This window comes from Cetorhinus maximus, chromosome 13 (assembly GCF_964194155.1).
Source record: "Cetorhinus maximus chromosome 13, sCetMax3.hap1.1, whole genome shotgun sequence".
Lineage (NCBI taxonomy): Eukaryota > Metazoa > Chordata > Chondrichthyes > Lamniformes > Cetorhinidae > Cetorhinus > Cetorhinus maximus.
This window is the reverse complement of record NC_135891.1, coordinates 12,307,385-12,324,951: the sequence shown is the minus strand read 5'-3', so window position 1 is coordinate 12,324,951 and position 17,567 is coordinate 12,307,385. Positions and strand designations below refer to the sequence as shown.

The 17,567-nt window shown below is 46.5% G+C and overlaps 1 protein-coding gene across 1 annotated transcript in view; it reads left to right on the top strand.

Annotated features, from left to right (window-relative positions):
- Positions 1-15,785, top strand: part of LOC144688434 (Na(+)/dicarboxylate cotransporter 3-like) — a 64,689-nt gene extending 48,904 nt beyond the window's left edge. Inside the window, exons 11-13 of the mRNA XM_078554958.1 lie at positions 371-532; positions 13,301-13,438; positions 14,231-15,785. Coding sequence (XP_078411084.1) covers positions 371-532; positions 13,301-13,438; positions 14,231-14,410 — 480 coding nt within the window. The 3' untranslated portion in view covers positions 14,411-15,785. The remainder of the gene's footprint in view (positions 1-370; positions 533-13,300; positions 13,439-14,230) is intronic.
- Positions 15,786-17,567: the final 1,782 nt, after the last annotated feature.

The following is a 17,567-nucleotide window of genomic DNA, read 5'->3' as shown; positions in this document are numbered from 1 at the left end:
GATCTTGCCGTGTACAAAACAGCTGCCATGTTTTCTACATTATATCAGTAAATACACTTAGCACTTCATCAGCTTTGCTAAAGCAGTTTGGGATCTCCCGAGGTTGTGAAAGGTGCTATATAAATGCATGTCGTTCATATTCTTCCTGATGGAGAACAGTCCAGCCTCTCCAGAAAACTGAAGTCCTTCATTCATTGTATCTCATGGCATTAATGCACTTGGTCCCTCACGGCTGTATCTCCTTTTCAGTTAGCACTTATTGTTGCGCTTTTTGAGAGTACACTGATCTAACGTGATATCAAAATACCAATTCAAGTGCTTGTGTGTTTAAAAGCAACTTTTGGATTTTCTTCTTTTTCATTGTTGCTAGGAATCAGGGCTGTCTAACTGGATTGGAACCCGTCTGCATCCTCTTGGTTCTGTCTCACCTTCTGTGGCTGTCCTGTTTATCTGCCTGGTCGTTGCCACATTCACTGAATTGGCCAGCAACACTTCCTCAAGTGTAATCTTCCTGCCTGTTTTGGCTGAACTGGTAAGCTGCCTGCTTATTTTTTTCCGGGTTACAGGTTAAACTTTCAGATCAAGCTGTGACAATTCCAGTACACGAAACTTTTCTTTGCTGTTTGGTATCCCCGAGTTTCAAACACCAAGAAAAGGGATGGAAACCATTTTAGTTATTCCTAGTTCCTAGTTCTAGTTATCCCGTTCTGTTGAAGGGTCATGTGGACTCGAAACGTCGACTCTTTTCTTCTCCACCGATGCTGCCAGACCTGCTGAGTTTTTCCAGGTAATTCTGTTTTTGTTTTAGTTATTCCTATGCTGCTTGCTCTTTGTGCGTTCTCACTAAATGAATGTAAAGAAGCTCTTTGAATCGATGATGCCATTTAACTGCGGGTAATTTTATAAATCCACTCTACTTATAAGGCGCTTATGTCAGGAACGTGGGTGTGTGTTCCTCTTGGCTAGGTCCGTAATGAATGGAAAATCATGGAAAGCGAGTATGCAAGTTCCTAATACGTACTCCTGGAAGACAAAAATCTGTATCGGACACTTTGGATGGAATTTTCCGTTTTTGAAACTAAGTGCGGTGGCGGGCGGGTTTCAGGATGCGCATCCCACTGCTCGGAATGGTGGGAAATCACGGCCAATTCCACACTTGGGAGCTCATTAGTTATGCACAGGCGGGTATCTCTCCAAATCGGGAAGGTCGGGAAGCTGATTCATCCACCCCGCCATTACCTGCTGACGGGTTGAAGGTCTAGACAGTCTAATCAAACACCGCTGGAGCACACACACGTCTCACTCTCTCCAGCCCACCTGCCTCCAGGCCACTATTCCAGATGCCTTGGAGCCAAAAGAAGAAGGCTGCACCCAGTTTCACCCACCAGGCCCTCGAGGCCTTGATCAGAGGAGTGGGGGCTCACAGGGATATCCTGTATCCCAGCGATGATTCCAGGAAACACCCCAGCCTCACCTCTCTGGCCTGGGAGACCATCGCAGAGGACGTCAGCATGACTGGCATCCATGCCCGAAATACCATCCAATGCAGGAGGAGGATGAATGATCTCATCTGCTCTGCCAGGGTGAGTTATCCTTCAACACCCTCCAATATCAAAGTCTCATCATGGCATCCTGTAATCAAAGGGCCAATCTCTTCAGGGATCTCACACAACCATTAGCAGGGGTCACGTCACCACTGATTGTCTCACGGAAACTTTCAATCACCACCATCCCATCCATCATGCTGCTCACACTCCACCCTCAACCCCTTCTGGGGAGGGCTCACCACACACAGGGGGCATGTATCTTTCCCAAACTCTGCTCAATCCCTTCTCATCATGCGCCTTACTTTTGTCTTCATCCAGGGCAAGCTTTCCCACAACAGACGGGAAAGATCCCGGACCAGGGGAGGGAGGGCCAACGCCATTGCCCTCAGTGAATTTGAGGAGGATGCCACTGAGATCACTGAGGAGGACAGGGATCGTTCCTGTGGGGGAGGGGAGATCAGAATGTCTCAACAACCCAGGATGGATCACACCTCCATCAGTTCATCACATCCTGACAACCACAGTGGGTGACATGCAGTCTTACATTCCTCTTGCTTATCAACTAAAACTCTATTCTCTATCTTATAGGCACCAGCAGATCATCATAAGTCCGAGTCCCCAGACCACATTAGAAGAGGAAGAACCGTCACTGCACTCACCCACTCCCACCACCAGTGCAGAGACACACACCTTGTTGGGATATAGCTCTAGATTAGGCTTGGGATCACCCACTGGGGAACACCTCACTGAAACGTCCCCGCAGCAGTCAGAGACAGGGACAGCCCAGGTCTCCATCGCTTGGGGGGCTGCTGGAGACCAGCCACCCGCTCAGCCTGAGTCAGATGATGAGCGTCTGCGAGCAGCCGCCAACTCAATGCTGGAGATGCAGCAACAAGCAGCAGACGTCAGACAGAGATTCGCAGTCACTCAGCAGACTAGAGTGAAGGATGGAGGAGTCTGTCCACATACTCTCTGATGTAATGGCTCCAACATGCGAGCGCCTCAAGGTCACCATGGGAAAGTTGGCGACTACCATGGACACCTTGGTCCAACAGGTTTTGCGCGATTTGCACTCGACCCTGGACTCCATGGCCACACACCCTGAAGGGCACCGTCATGATGAGAGGTGAGAGGGGGGGGCGCGAGGGACCTTGACCTCCCTCCAGGTGCAGCATCTCCACAAGGAGTCAGGGCGGGACCCTTGGGCGCCCACTGGGAGGATGAACCAAGGAGCCTCCTCTCAGGACACTCCGAGGGTGTCCAGCTTCTCAGAATCCCCCGTGCCTGTGACCCCCCTCCACTCCAGCTGCTCAGGCCAATAAGGGTGCATCTGCCCCGGAGCAGGAGACCTTGATCAGGCCGGGGCCCTCCAGGCCTCAGGCCACCAGAGGACGTCCGCCAAGGTCATTGCAGACATCAGGACGTAGCAGTCAGCAGGCTGCCTGCAACCAGACTTAGTGCAGGGTTAGGAAAATTAAATATTTAATTCACTTTTGAGTCGCGGGTGTGCATCAATGTGAAAATGTTGCACTTCTGTGAGTACATTTGATGTTTATGTGAATGGTTTGCACAACTGAAGGCGTTGTGATTATGTACATTTGAATCCTCTTATTTCGAGGTTTATCCATCCTCCCACTCGGTGACAGTCTTCCTCTGTGAGATTCACATTCATGTGATGTCAACATCACTGAAGATAGTCTCCACACCCTTGCCTGATGTCAGGGAGGTGTGATAAAAATCTTTATTGGAAGTGTGTGATTTATGCGCTGCTAACACTTTTTCCTCAGTGTGTGAGGGCAGCCACGTCAGCCTTGAGTTATTAGCGGCACATGTGTGTCAGAAGTGTAGTGGCAAAGGACGAGATATGGACGGGAGGAGAAGATCACTGACCATGTCCTCACCTCACCGGCAGCTGTAGTTTCTCATTTATGTGGCGATGACTCTCTTCAAGTCAATTTTCGCACTGCTCTCGTTGTTGGGTGGACTCTCACTTCCCCGAGCGAATGCATTCAAAGGGCAATGCGGACCTGCTTGGAGATCATGGCCTGGTAAATCATGAGGCTAGAAGGTCTAAGTGTGAATCTGGACTTGTTATCGATGTGGCTTTAAAGTGTTTGGACATCTCTTGAGATGAAAGGGAATGGCATTGAGGGCCAGGAGAACTGTAGCCATCTCCCCCTGCCTTCACTTTACTCCTTCTGGAATCTGGTGCCGATTAAAGTGTCACGGGTATGTCTCCCACGTCTTGCTTCCTCTATGGAATTGTCGCATTGCAACTGACCCTCATCACACTCTTGAGATTCCTGGGCCTCCTGCCCTCCATCCTCCGAAGAGCTCTCATCCTCCTCCATTTCACCCTCTGGCAAGGGATCACCTCTTTGCAGTGCCAGATTGTGAAGGGCGCAACACACAGCGATGATGCGTGAAACCCTATTGGGGGTGTACTGTAGTGCACCACCTGAACGGTCCAAACATCTGAAGTGCATCTTCAGAATCCCAATGCTCTGCTCTATTAGGGAGAGTGTGCAGCTGTGAGCAGCATTGTACCTCTCCTCGGAACGACTCTGAGGGTGACACACCAATGTCATCAGCCAGTGTTTTAATGGGTAGCCCTTATCCCCATGCAGTAATCCCTGCAGACATTCAGGCTCTTCAAAAACCTCAGACACCTGGGAGTGGCTCAGAATGTATGAATCATGGCAACTCCCAGGGCTGCACAAACCTGCATCATGTTATCCGGTGATCACACACCAATTGTACATTGATGGAATGGTAGCCTTTGGGGTTTATAAACTTTAGGGGCTGCTGCCATGGAATCCTTAAAGCCACAATGATACAGTCGATTGCGCCCTGCACCCTTGGGAAGCCTGGATGGCTGCGAAGCCCGAATCTCACAGCCTGGCTATCGTAATCCAGAGCGAACCTCACATAGTGATGTCCCTTCCTGTAAAGAGCACCTATGACCTCCTTTATGCATCTATGTGTTGTGGACTGCAAGATGCTGCAGAGGTCCCCTGTTGATCCCTGGAATGACCCACAGGCAAAGAAATTGAGCACAGCGGTCACCTTTAAAGCCATTGGCAGGAGATATCCTCCAACTCCGCGGGACATCAGGTCTTCACGAAGAATGTGGCAGATGTGATCTACCAGAGCTCGGGACAAGGGCAGATATGCCTGGCATTGTCTCTCACTCATTTGTAGATAGAAGAGTCCTCTTCAGTACACCCTTGGTCTGGCAACTCGCCTCTGTTGTCTGAGTCTCTCCTCCTGACCCTCTTGTTCATTCGCTGGACCCCCTTGACCCTGGACCTAAGGCCAGGCCTCCTCCTGGAGCTGCACTCTGCATCACCTCCCCCACTTTCACCTCCTGCATTACATTAGGACCCTCAAAAAGGCAACATTCAGCCCTGGATCCATTTTTGCTTTTACTGTCTCTCTGAAATGAAAGATTGAAGACATTAATGATTAATGGAGATAATCAAAATATTGAAGCTCACAACCTGTCACCTTTGGCAACTGTAATGGTCTATAGTGGTTTCTGCCCTACTTGCATTGTCGCTGATGCTGTCTTGTCTTTGAGGCATCACCACCCACACCGAGGTGTCCAAGGTGCCACCCCAGAAACGTGACATCAGAATCCCTGATTGCTATGAGAAGGTTTGAATGACAAGCGCTACCTAACCCAGTTCAGTGACCCAATCTCTGATCTGACATTCTAATGAACAATAAGTTGCTGATGATTAACGACTGGAGGTCCTTTGGCCCATTAGGAATGCCAATCCCGGAGAGCACGTGACTGGCCTCCATTAACGGAATGCCATATATGCTGCACCTGTGCCTCCTCCCCAATTTCCTGCATTCCCAAATTATACATTCCGATGTGTTAATGTTGAGATGCAGCGAATGTAATGTTAAGCCATTGACTTCTGAGTATCCCTGTTACAGCGCTGATAAAGGCATTGGCTCCCAATGGCTTTCTTCCCAAAGAGCTCTTCCTCCTTTCTCTCCAGTCAGACTCCAGTTCATTCTTGCAGTACCAGCTAGTTAGAGGGCGCCCCCAGAAAGGGCCCCTTAGTGCAGCGATGTGCTCCTCCCACACAGCCTCAGACCCCTCCCGTTCAGGATTGCTTCCACTTTCAATTTATAACTGCGCCATAACTCGGGTAGGGCAAGATGGTGGTTCTGATACTATTATTTCAAAAGGAGCTTCGATCCTCTCACTGTCCGTGTCCCAGAAATCAACCTGGAACCTCACAATGTGAAGATAGAGCTCCCTCCTGTTATTCTCCAGCCTACCCAAATAATACTGGATCCCATAGTTGTTGTGGTGGACATTCCTACCCTCCCCCCAAGCCCATCACTACTGAAGGGCCCATGGCCCATGTGGACCTGTACCCTCCCCATCTAGCGGCTGTGTGCACTGTCACCTACTGAGGTGAACCCCCCACCCCAGCAGAAAAACTTCACATACTCTCCCCTTTTATTGTGCTCCCCAAATACAAGCTGCAGATGCCTCCCATTACCATCACCATACCATCTGCAGCCCAGTACAGAGACAGGTAAGTCCATGGACAGCGACTGGAAGACAGCCCTACACACCAAGCTGTGCATTATTCCTACAGAGCACATAGCCCTTGCCCCTCCCTGGAGTACAACGTGCTCCCAGTGAACACTTCTGCAGCATGGCCACTGCACCCCATGACTGTCTCCACTATTTGACTGTTGACTGTGAGATGCACAGAGCCCAGGACTGTCTCTGCTCTCTGACATCTTTCCACAGAGCCCCAGGAATGCATCTACTCTCTGAGTCCTGACCGCAAGCCCCAGACCAAGAACTTTGATCTTCGCATCATTCCCCATTGCCCTCTTGACTGAAGATTACGCTGTCACCCTTCCCAACCCCCCGCCCAACTTATGAGTCTCCGTGTGACCCATCCCTCTTGTGCCACACTAACAGCCCCCCTCCACCCTTTCCTATTTGATAACCTGCGTGCATCCCCTCCTATTCATACACGTGGGTATCCCTTTCACCCCCCATGTTAGTCAGCGTTTCAGTTACCCTTGTCAGGCTCCAGCTTCCAACCCCTCGGTCTACCCTCTGCCTCCCATCGTACCCCTTTCTCCTCCACCTCCTCGCAAAACCTTCCTGTCCCTCTGCCTCCCATCATGCCCCAAACCCCTTGCAAAGCCTTCCTTCCCCATTGTCCCACCCCCCACACAACCCCTTCTCCGGGTCGAAACGCTGGTTTCGGAATGCTCCGCCCTGTCTTGAGTACCAGGGCACAGTGCTGTCGTTCTGGATGATGGTTGGCACCGCACGGGGAGCAGACCAGCCCTACACCTGGTCGCAATACTGGTCAGTGTGTGAAAATTGATCCCTGTGTGAGTACCGCCGCACAGTGCTGTCCTTGTGACTACGGAGGCAGACCAACCCAACAGCCCCAGCAGTGTGGCGTATCCATTAGCATCGCGACGACGTTGGCGCAGTGCTGTGGAAGGTAGGCTGTTTGCGTTGCGCTCACCTCAGAGTAGCGAGCCAAACGAGGTCCAACCTGTGCACCCTTTCCTCAAACAAGATTCAGAGCGACGTGATTTCCCTCTGGCGTGACACAAGCTTGGGAAGGCAGCGCGTGATTCTGGCGAGAAGCTAATTTGACGAGCGTTCAGGGGGATGGTAATGAATGCAAATGGCGCTCAGGCCATTGCTCAGCAGGATATCCGACCCGCCGTCGGGAGAATCGCAAGCTGTTTTTACGTCTTACGGGTTTCTGATTTTTGGCCTTCCCGCTACATTTTCTCTCCCGCCCACCACAAACCTCGCTGCAGGCCAGGATGGGGAAATTGCGCCCTTTACTTCTCATACTTACCTGCAGACATTGAAACAGGAGCAGGTCATTTTTAACCCATTAAACTGGTTCCTTCGCCGTTCAGTGAAATCATGGCTAATCTGCAGCCTAACTCCATCTTCCTGCCTTTGCCCTTTAATACCTTTGGCTAACAAAAACCTATAAATCTCCATTTTAAAATTTACAATTGATCTAGCATCAGTTGCCATTTGCGAAAGAGTATCAAATTTCTACCACCCTCTGTATGTAAAAGTGTGTTTTAATTTCACTCCTGAAGAGTCTGGCTCTACTTTTTAGACTATATCCCATAGACTCCCAACCAGCAGAAATACTTTCTATCTACCCTATCTGTTCCCCTTCATACTTTGAAAACTTGGATCAAATCGCCCCTTAACCTTTTAAATTCCAAGGAATACAACCCTAGTTTGTGTAATTTTTCCAAAAAAGTTTAACCACTGGAGTCCAGTTATCATTCAGGTAAAGCTACACTGCACTCCCTCCCTTGGCCATTACACCCTCCCTATGGTATGGTTTCCAGAGCTGCTTATAGTACATCAGATATGGTCCAGTCAGGACTTTGTATAGCTAAAACAAGACTTCAAACCCCATTGTATTTGGGATATAAAGATCAGAGGCCAGATTTTCATGGAGGAGCTAGGAAAGTTGAGTTGGGAAACTTGCTGATCTAGCAGACCCACCTCCTTTAAAAAGACCCCCGCCCGCCATATTTTCATTCCTTTGGAGGTGGGGACGGGATGGAGATGGGCCCACCGCCTCCAGAGGGAGGCCTGAGGCAGTAACAGAGGTGGGAAGATGGCAAAGCCAGCAGGGTAGAGCACCCAACTCTGTTTACTGGCACATTGGCCCAATTGTAATGTTGAAGCTCCCCTCATGCACCCCATGCCCCCTCCATGCCTGTCTCCCATGTATCCTCCATAGCCACTCACCCAGCATCCATGGTAGGCAGACCTCAGGAGCCATGTCTTTGAAATGGACATGGAAAGAATTAAACTTTTAACATCTAATAGAGCTCTCACTCAAACACATTGAGTGAAAGAAAAACACTCCAGACCCATTCAAAAATGTTAAGCCCCCTCAAGTGGCCAATCTGTTGTAAAAATAAACAAACATCTATTCAGTAACCACATCCAAGACAGATAATCCTTTAGTACATGTTAAAACTATCACTCAAACTGTCTACACAACCCTTTGCTGAGATAAGCGATTCTGTAGCCCAGCATTCATAATGGGCTTAGCTATAAAAACAAACCATTACTGCCTCAATCATCAAAGCCTGTTGAAACTGCAAGAAACAGATGGCTTTTTTTTTCTGAGCTACACCAAGGGAAGAATTTTCCCCCCATCGGGGGGAAAGTTCAGGAGCGGGCGCGTGCGGGCACGCCTCTGATCAGCGCCCCTGATTGGGGAAGTGCCGCCATTTTACATGGGCGGGCCGATTAAGGCCTGCCCAGCGTGACATCCACCAGGAAGCGCTGAACGCTCCCTGTGCGGGCGGAGGGGGGAAGAGAGATTCCCTCAGCCGGGAGTGTGTTCTTTCGTGCAATATTCATCTCCCTGAGGCTAAGTGCTGCCTCAGGGACATCAGCGCCAAATTCAAAAATGGTCAATGCACAAAAATAAAATTTCCCTGACATGTCCCCTCATGTGACACTGTCACATGAGTTGGGACATGCCCATCACTTTTAATTAAATTTTTATTAAATTTTTACAAACCTACATGAAACCTCATCCCGCCGATGGATGAGGTTTTATGCTTTTTCTGAAGCCCGCCAGGGCTCCCGGCCTGCCCCCCCCAACCTTAAGGTTGGACAGGCAGGTCCATTAACTAGCTGAATTAGTTTTTAAATGGCCTCAATTGATCGTTGACAGGTCGGCGGGTGCACAGCTGATTCGGCTGCGCCCCCATCGACCTGAAAATTGAGATGACGCAGGGTGACCTCGGGAGTTCTGCCCGACATCATCCTGCATCAGTTAATGCGTCGGCGAGCGGACCCCACCCCCTGTTCGCTGATCTCAATATCCTTCCCCAAGTGTCCTATCAATCACAGTAGTGCAGGAGCAGATGACTGTTTCTTTTCTCGAGGTGAAAGCTTCAGACCAGTTTTTGTTGTCAAATATAAAGCACTGTGGACATTTAAATTGCTTCAGATCATGTCACTGGAGCTTCCAAGCACTGTTGTTTTCCATTTTGAAAGCATAATATTTTCCCAATTTGAAAATTACTCTAAAGCATCTCAACGCTTAACACAAGGCTGATCAATGTAATGGTCAACTTACCTTTTCAGGACAGAGCCCTATAACCAATCACTGCAGTAAAAACACATCTAACTATTGAAATTAAAAGAACAGATTTCTTTTTATATTGGAACTAAGTTTCCCCCCGGGGTTCATGACTCCTCCGAGATGCCTTGAACCACATATATTCACTGAAGCGGCCCAACTCCTCAAAAATAATAGGCTGGGGGGGGGCAGTGGTGCATGGTTTGAACTGTCCATTCCCCACAATGGAGCCAGCAAGGGCAGGGGTGCTGCATGGGACTTGCTATCCACATCCTTCTCCCACGTCAGTAAAAATTGCCAGAAATGGGAATGGGGAAAAATTGGATCCCACCCACCATTCTTAAAGGACCCCTGAGTCGACCCGACTCAGCAAAAATTCAGGCTGAGCATCCCATCAGTTGAGCAAAATTTGAGCAACAGGTGAAGCAAGCTGTTTCTCACTGCTACTATGCAATAGCAACACGAGTGGTATTTGTCACTAACAGGATGCTGCTGTCAAGCCAAAAAGATGTTCTACCTTTCACACAAATGAGTAATGTGGTGTGTGAATTTCAGTGCCAGTGTGATGCTAGGTATGTAGGCCGCACGTCCCAAAGACTGTTGGATCGTATCAAATAGCATGTCCCAGCTTCTGTTAGCAACTGTCAAGGTTCAGACTGTACCCAACCAGCCCGTGCTTGCAAAACTCAAAAGCACAGCGTCCAACATTAGATGTGATTCCCTGATTGGATAACATTTTCTAAATAATCCTCTAATGTGCTAAAAATTATGCTGACAACCAATTTAAGATTGTCAGCCAGGCTCGCAATGTGGCACATTCGTGTGTACCGGAAGCTACATATATTAATGCACAGGGCCCTGTTCTTTGCAGACAGAAAGAACGTGTACACACATTGCGCCTGTTTCAGCTAAAGAAAATAAGTGACAGCCATTCGCTGGTTCATTCCTCAGGGCAATGTCTTGACGAATCAGAGTCAAGCTGCCTGGTTTAAATTTCAAACAATGTTTGGCAGTTTACTGCCAGTCACCTTTAACTGGTGCATTCTCCATGCCATGCCTCAGATCAATCAGAGTCCACTTGCCAACCAATCAGCACTCTCTTCTCATACGGTTTAAAGTTGTTGCTTCCCCTGACATTGGTATTCTTTGTGTTTGCCCTGATGAGTGCAAGACGAAAAACTTCGACAAAATGTCTTTCTTCAGCAATATTCCATTAGACTTTTATTCCCTTTACCCGTCACTGACATTGATTGCTATACCTGGACCCCAAGTCTCTTTTGACCCATACTGCTTCATGTTCCTATTTCTTGCACCTGCTTGTTTTACCTGCTAAATAAATCTTCCTACCTTGCTAAAGTTTTCCTTGTTCTCTTCATCCGCTTCCCACGATGTAACTGCTGCTGTTACACCGTGAGGTTAAGTGCAAGACGCACATTCAAGAAAACACAAGCATTCCTATGTTCAAATTCGACAGCAACACCAATGCTTACAATCCAGGCGGTGACATTTGGTTGTCTCTTCTGAATGCGCTCTCCAGGAGCAGAGCCCAGCCCCTCACCATCAGGAAGTGACAAGGAACTCTTGACTTGCATAGATACATGTAGGTACAACAATTAACCCTAATGTATAAAATTACCAAATAAATTTACACAGCTATCTGCTTCTATTTCAATCATTTTGATGGTGAAGTATCACTACATAGGTCAGGTTTATACAGGATTTAGAGGAAGATGTGCAGATGTTTAAAAACACGATCGGATATGAAATCCAGACCTTAATCAGAAATCTTCTTGGGAATCCTCAACCTCATCATTGTCTACAGTTGGAAAAGACTCTCTTGATTTTAAAGATGCCGACACTTCAATAAACTATTCCAGTTTTGTTACCCACTTTCTTGAGGTTTCTTCTCATATTGTATTTAATGCCTGTTTATGATACAGAGTTTTTCCTTCAGACAGATTGCAAGATGAAATGGTCTGCTGAGCAGCTCAGCTTTAAGTTCTATTTTCTCTCCCTCCACAGAGTGACGATTATCGGATCAATATTATTTGGCACGTGTCAAAGACCACAAAACTTGCAATTTCTTTTGCGAAAGGCAAACAACCTTATTGCAGTGATGTGGCAAACTAGGCACTCAGTTTAAAGCACAGTGAGTGAGTAAGATACTCCCCGGTAGGGAGGTGTTAAAGAGACATCGCCTGATTTCTGCAGATATGACAAGATAATCCTCTAAGTAACAGCTATGCACTAAAAAATTTAAATATTTCAGTCTTCCTTATTCAAACAAAAATATTCCAATTGGTTCTCTATGAAAAAGCACTGTCCTATTTCTTATACAAGACCTGAGCTTACTAACTCCTTCATTGCAGTATATATTGTCAGAGGTGCCAACTTTCAAATGAGACATTCGACCTTTACTGAGTGTTGCAGTCCCTCTTCTGTTATTTGAGGGAGCGGCTCCTCTATTTCTGGCTGCAGTTCAATCCCACAATTCCTGGTCTTTGGCCACCTGACCCCAGTGGCGGGTGGGTAGGTCAGAGGACCTCTTTATAGTCCTGCTCCTGGGCCTGGTGATTAACAGGCTCTGGTGCAACATGGTTGATGGGGGGTGGTTTTTTTTCTCCAGCTACCTATACTCCTCTTCTGTGGCTTCATCCACACTCTCTTGTCCCTGGAGAGGGAGAACGCAGTGTCCACTTGAGCTTTTCTGCAACCGATATGAGCAGTGGTGTTGTGGATAAGGAGGAGCAAAATTATCATTTGGTTAAGTTTTCATTTTAAGTTAGTTTTGTTGTACTTTGAAAGTTATGCCATGCCGCTCTTTACAGGGAGCACTGATGATTTAAGTGTTCCCATTTGATAATTTTATCACTTTTTATCAATTGAGTTAAAAGGGGTTGGATTGAGGTCCCGTTGTCCCCATCAGGTGAACGTGGAATATTTCACACCGCTATTCAAAGAGGAAACAGCAACCTCTCCTCGTGGTCGGCTCTTTAGATTTTACAAGCTCCTCACTTCCTTCACGGCAACCCCGAAACACAGGAGCACACACCAAAACTCCTGGCCCCCAGCGCTGCTGTAGGGGCCCTTATACATTGTCCAAACGCACTCACTTCACTGTATCTTATCAAGGGCAGAAAATATTCTATATAAAAACAAAAAACTACTGCGGATGCTGGAAATCCAAAACAGAAACAGAATTACCTGGAAAAACTCAGCAGGTTATGCTTTCAGGTGCTTGGTTGTGCTGCATGGACACGTTTTGCAGCATTGTTGGCGTGTCCTTTATCCTGTCGGTTGGGGGGGGGGGGGGTCTGCAGCTCCCCCAGGGGTCAGGGAGCTCACTCGAATCGATCACCCGCTTCCCTAGGTTACAGCGCTGAGCATTTCAGCGCGCGTTTCACGCTGGCTGCCCATTAATTGGCTGGCCAGCGTGAAATCGTGCTCGGTGTGGGGGCTAGTCACAGCCGGCGGCCCACTTCCCGTCCACTCCCAGGCCCAACGACTGAGAAACCCAGGCCGTGGCGTCACTCAACTTCACCTCTGCCATTTTCCATCAAAGGTTTTGCAGTCGACACACTTGTAACCTGTAACCCTTTCCTGTAGGCTGTTCAGAGCAAGCAGCACCCTTTGTATCTGATGATCCCGGGGACAGTAAGCTGCTCATTTGCCTTCATGCTGCCAATTGCAACAGCTCCGAACGCCATTGCCTTCAGCACAGGGCATTTACAAGTCAAGGACATGGTACGTGAAAACTGACGTTTTAAAATATCTATTGTCATTAATAAGATAGGTAAGGGTGTAAAGTACTCCAGATACCGCACTATTATAAGCAGGGCCGAGCGGTTTGTTCTGACCAGATGCAGTTTTATTTTGAGGGAGTGCAATATTTTGGACATTACACCCAGCCATTCTCTCCCTTCTCCCATGGAAAAAAAAATAGCATTGCCTTTAACGTGCCAAGGAAGATTCTCCTTTAATTGTGCGATTCAGGGATTCTAATCGGCGCTTTGATAATTATATTCCAAAGTAACGTTATAGAGTCACAAAACTATAGGTTAAAATTGTTTCGGACTGATTTTGATTTTTGTTCTGGTAATCATAATGAAAATCCTGATAAGACACCGAATGTGTTTTCAGTAGAAATTTGTGCTGTCACCTGATGGGGAGGTTCAATCAGTTACACTTGGGTGACTCAGCCTCTGAGTTTTATGTCCCAATTATGGGGAGAGTGCCCGACTTCTGATCAGAGCCTCTTCTTGACGATGTGGTATCAACGTCATGGTAGATAAAAATTTCAACACAGGAATTAATCACCAAAAGCTAAAAAAAAGGTTTTATTTTTAAAAAAATCCGGGGGTTATTTTACAAATCCACATATTCAACAGGCAAAGCTCCTCACTGGGGAATATATTCAGGCTCGGGGGAAGTCATTAACAATGCCACCTGCATTTTCGACATGAGCCCTGTCCACTTTGCAGATAGTGCAAACCCTCTCCCTCCGAAGGGAAACTAAAGCTGGTTTTGTCTCACCAGTTGAAGGCGGGATTGTTGATGAATATCCTGGGAATCATCCTAGTTAACATCGCCATCAACACGTGGGGCCAGCTCATCTTCAAGTTCTCGACATTTCCTAAGTGGGCGGAGACGTACATAAACAACACCAACAGAGCAGCAGTAAGCGTGAAGCTGGTTCTTATGACTACATCAGATTGATTGGACCCATGTGTTGCCTTGGCATGGCTGATGCCCTTTCTCCAGCCAGCCTTCAAAGACTGTTCAGATCAGCAATGAGACCCAGTTTCAATGGGCCACACTCTTAAACAGCTGATGTTTCTTTAAACAATTTGTGTTGGTTTCATTGGCGGGGAAGAACAAACATGAGTATTTTGCGAAAACTTGCGTATTCAACCTATTGAAGTTCACTTACACTAGGACAGAAGTGAGAGAGTGAACCCACATTTTTGAGGATGTTATTTTACACTTGCCGACGCTGGCTTTGTTGAAAGTCATTTGCTATTTCTTCCACATTTCCTCTCCCTGTGTCCCACCTGGTCACGCACAACATCTTGGCAAGTGATCAGCTTGCTCACAATCCTACTTTACAACAAGTGACAAGCCCCTAAGAATTATGGAAGAGCTGTCTACCCTCTCTTCAATTTTTCAATGCCAGTGAAACAAAGTCTAACATTTCAGTATAGGAGACATTCCAAAGTTGGGGGTATCTTTATTGCTGTAATAATAATACAGTAGTGCAAAAATAAACATATTTGTAAAACTATTTTTAGAAAATACATAACTTTTTCTTATCCTGTCTCTCTTGCCATTATTCTTTACTTCCTCTTGTTTTTATTTTCGGCTTCACCAACATTTCTAGTTAATATACTTCGTTGCTACATTTTATTTTCTTAAGAGCAAATGCTAATTCCATACTTTTTCTTCCCGGCGGCATGCCATTCTTTTGTAGGTGCACGCAATGTTAAAGCATGGCTGCATTCCGGAAAACCAGATCTAAGTGTGATCTAGCAGGCAGCCTGTCCTAGAACCGCTGAGACACAACCAACAAGGTTCAAATTGCGTGGGTTTGAATTTCTAGGCCAAGACTTGCACTTGGTGAAATCAGTGGACGTTGGCATTGGTTCCCCTTTATACTCTCACTTCTGTCTCTCCCTGTATTGTGACCTGAATGCAACTGGCCAGCAGCAGTGAAAATTAACTTCTCGCTTGTAACTTTTCTTAAATCATCATTTTAGTTCAAGAATATAAAAGAGCCATTTCTTAAGTGCAAAATAACATGCATTTAGAATTGAACCCTCATGGGCAATCAGGGATGAGCAACAAATGCTGGCCTTGCCAGTAATGTTCACATCCCGCCAAAGAATAAAAAAGATACCTACACTTGAGGGTTGACCTACTAAGATGAAACGCACCAGTGTAATGCGATGAGTTCTTGTATCTTGTATTTATCCTAAAGCTCATGTACATAATACATTTTGCTTTGTTGACCCTAAGATTTACAAAAACAGATACATTAAATGTTTTTTTAAGTGTAGTACTCCCATTATTCCGTAAGAAAATAGAAATCTGTTGTAACGTTTCTATGTAATGTCTCAGAAAATGAGTTAATCCAGAACAGAGAAGGTTTGATAGAGGCGATCGAAATCATAAATTGTTTTGATAGAGTAAAATAAGGAGAAACTATTTCCAGTGGTACAAGGTTTAGTAATCAGAGGACATTGATTTAAGATGATTGACAGAAGAGATTTCTTTTGTTTGCAGAGTGAATTGTTGCGATCTCTAGCCTGAAAGGGTGGTGAAATCTGATTCACTATCAACTTCCAAATAAGAACTGGATACATTCTTGAAGCAAAAAATTTACAGTAATATGGTGAAAGTTGCAGAGGATTGGAATTAACTTGATAGCTCTTTCAAAGGGCTCGCACTGGCACGATGGGCTGAATGGCCTCCACCTATCATCGTATAAATCTCTGATCCACGATTAGATTCAATGTTGATGGCCATAGTCAGCCTCCCGTGTTCTAGTGCAATGAGGCCATTGTAGATACGTGCCAAATTATACCTTTTTGGAACAGAAAAAAAACATAACACAACAATAACGATAATATGCATTTTATAATTTGCATAACAAAATATCCCAAGGTGCTTCACAGCAGAAAATATCAAACAACATTAGGCCACAAGTCACACATGGAGATGAGGACAGATAACCAAAAACTTATTCAGAGGTAGGTTTTACAGAGCGTCTTAAAGGAAGAAAGAGAGGGGTTTAGAAAGGGAATAAAGGCATGCATAGAATATGTACGTGAATTGCTAAGGATATTGAGTAAAAACTTAAAAATTCTTTTCATTTATAATCTGTCATTGCAGCTCTGTGGTGTCATAGGATCAGGAAAGAGAGAGTTAGTATGCATAAATATGTATGGAGGGCAGAAACCTCAGAATCTCAATTCAGAAAGAGAGGTAGAATTGCATTTGCACCTTTTACATCCTCAGGACATCCCAAAGTGCTTTACAGGCAATTAAGCACTTTCAAAATGTAGTCACTGTTGTAACATCGGAAATTTGTGCACAGCAAGCTCCCAGAAACAGCAATATACTTGATAATGATCAGAGAACCGAGTGGTTTAGCGATGTTGATGGAAGGACAGATATTGGCTAGGACACCAGGGAGAACTCCCCTACTTTTCTTCAAAAATCGTGACATGGGAATCTTTTACATCTACCTCAGAGGCAGGCTGAGGACTATATTAAATGCCTCATTTAAAACACAGCACCCCCCTCAGTAATGCACTGGGGTCGAGGCTTGAGTTCACAACATTGTGACTCAGAAACGAGAGTGCTACCAAGTAAGCCCATGGCTAATACCTGGGGTGACAGTATCACACAGACAACGGGAGGGAGTCAACCAGGGACCTGAGCTCTGCCCTTCCCCCACCTCCATTTACCCGCCACAGGCGGCGAAGAAGCAGCCAGTCAGTCCTGAGGAGTGCAGTGGACGAAGGGGGATATACAGTTTGGGACACCATTCAGGTTTTCTATCGTACCCCACTGTAATAGCGGCGTTCAAAAGGATGAAGTGTTTCGGTAGAATAAATAAGGAGAAACTGTTTCCACTGACAGGAGGATTGCTGACCAGAGGATGCCTGAAGAGGAAAAAAGGTGTGGTGCTACAGGGAAAAGGCAGAGGGTCAGCACAGGCTTATAATGGGCTGAATGGCCTTCTGTGTTGTGACCATTCAAGTATTTTATCCCATTGGCATTGGGCAAGAAGCACAATGAAGACCTATTTGTAACAGAGAAGCCAATCTGCAGTTACAAGCACCTCACCATGAGGTGGTGCTCTGGCATTACT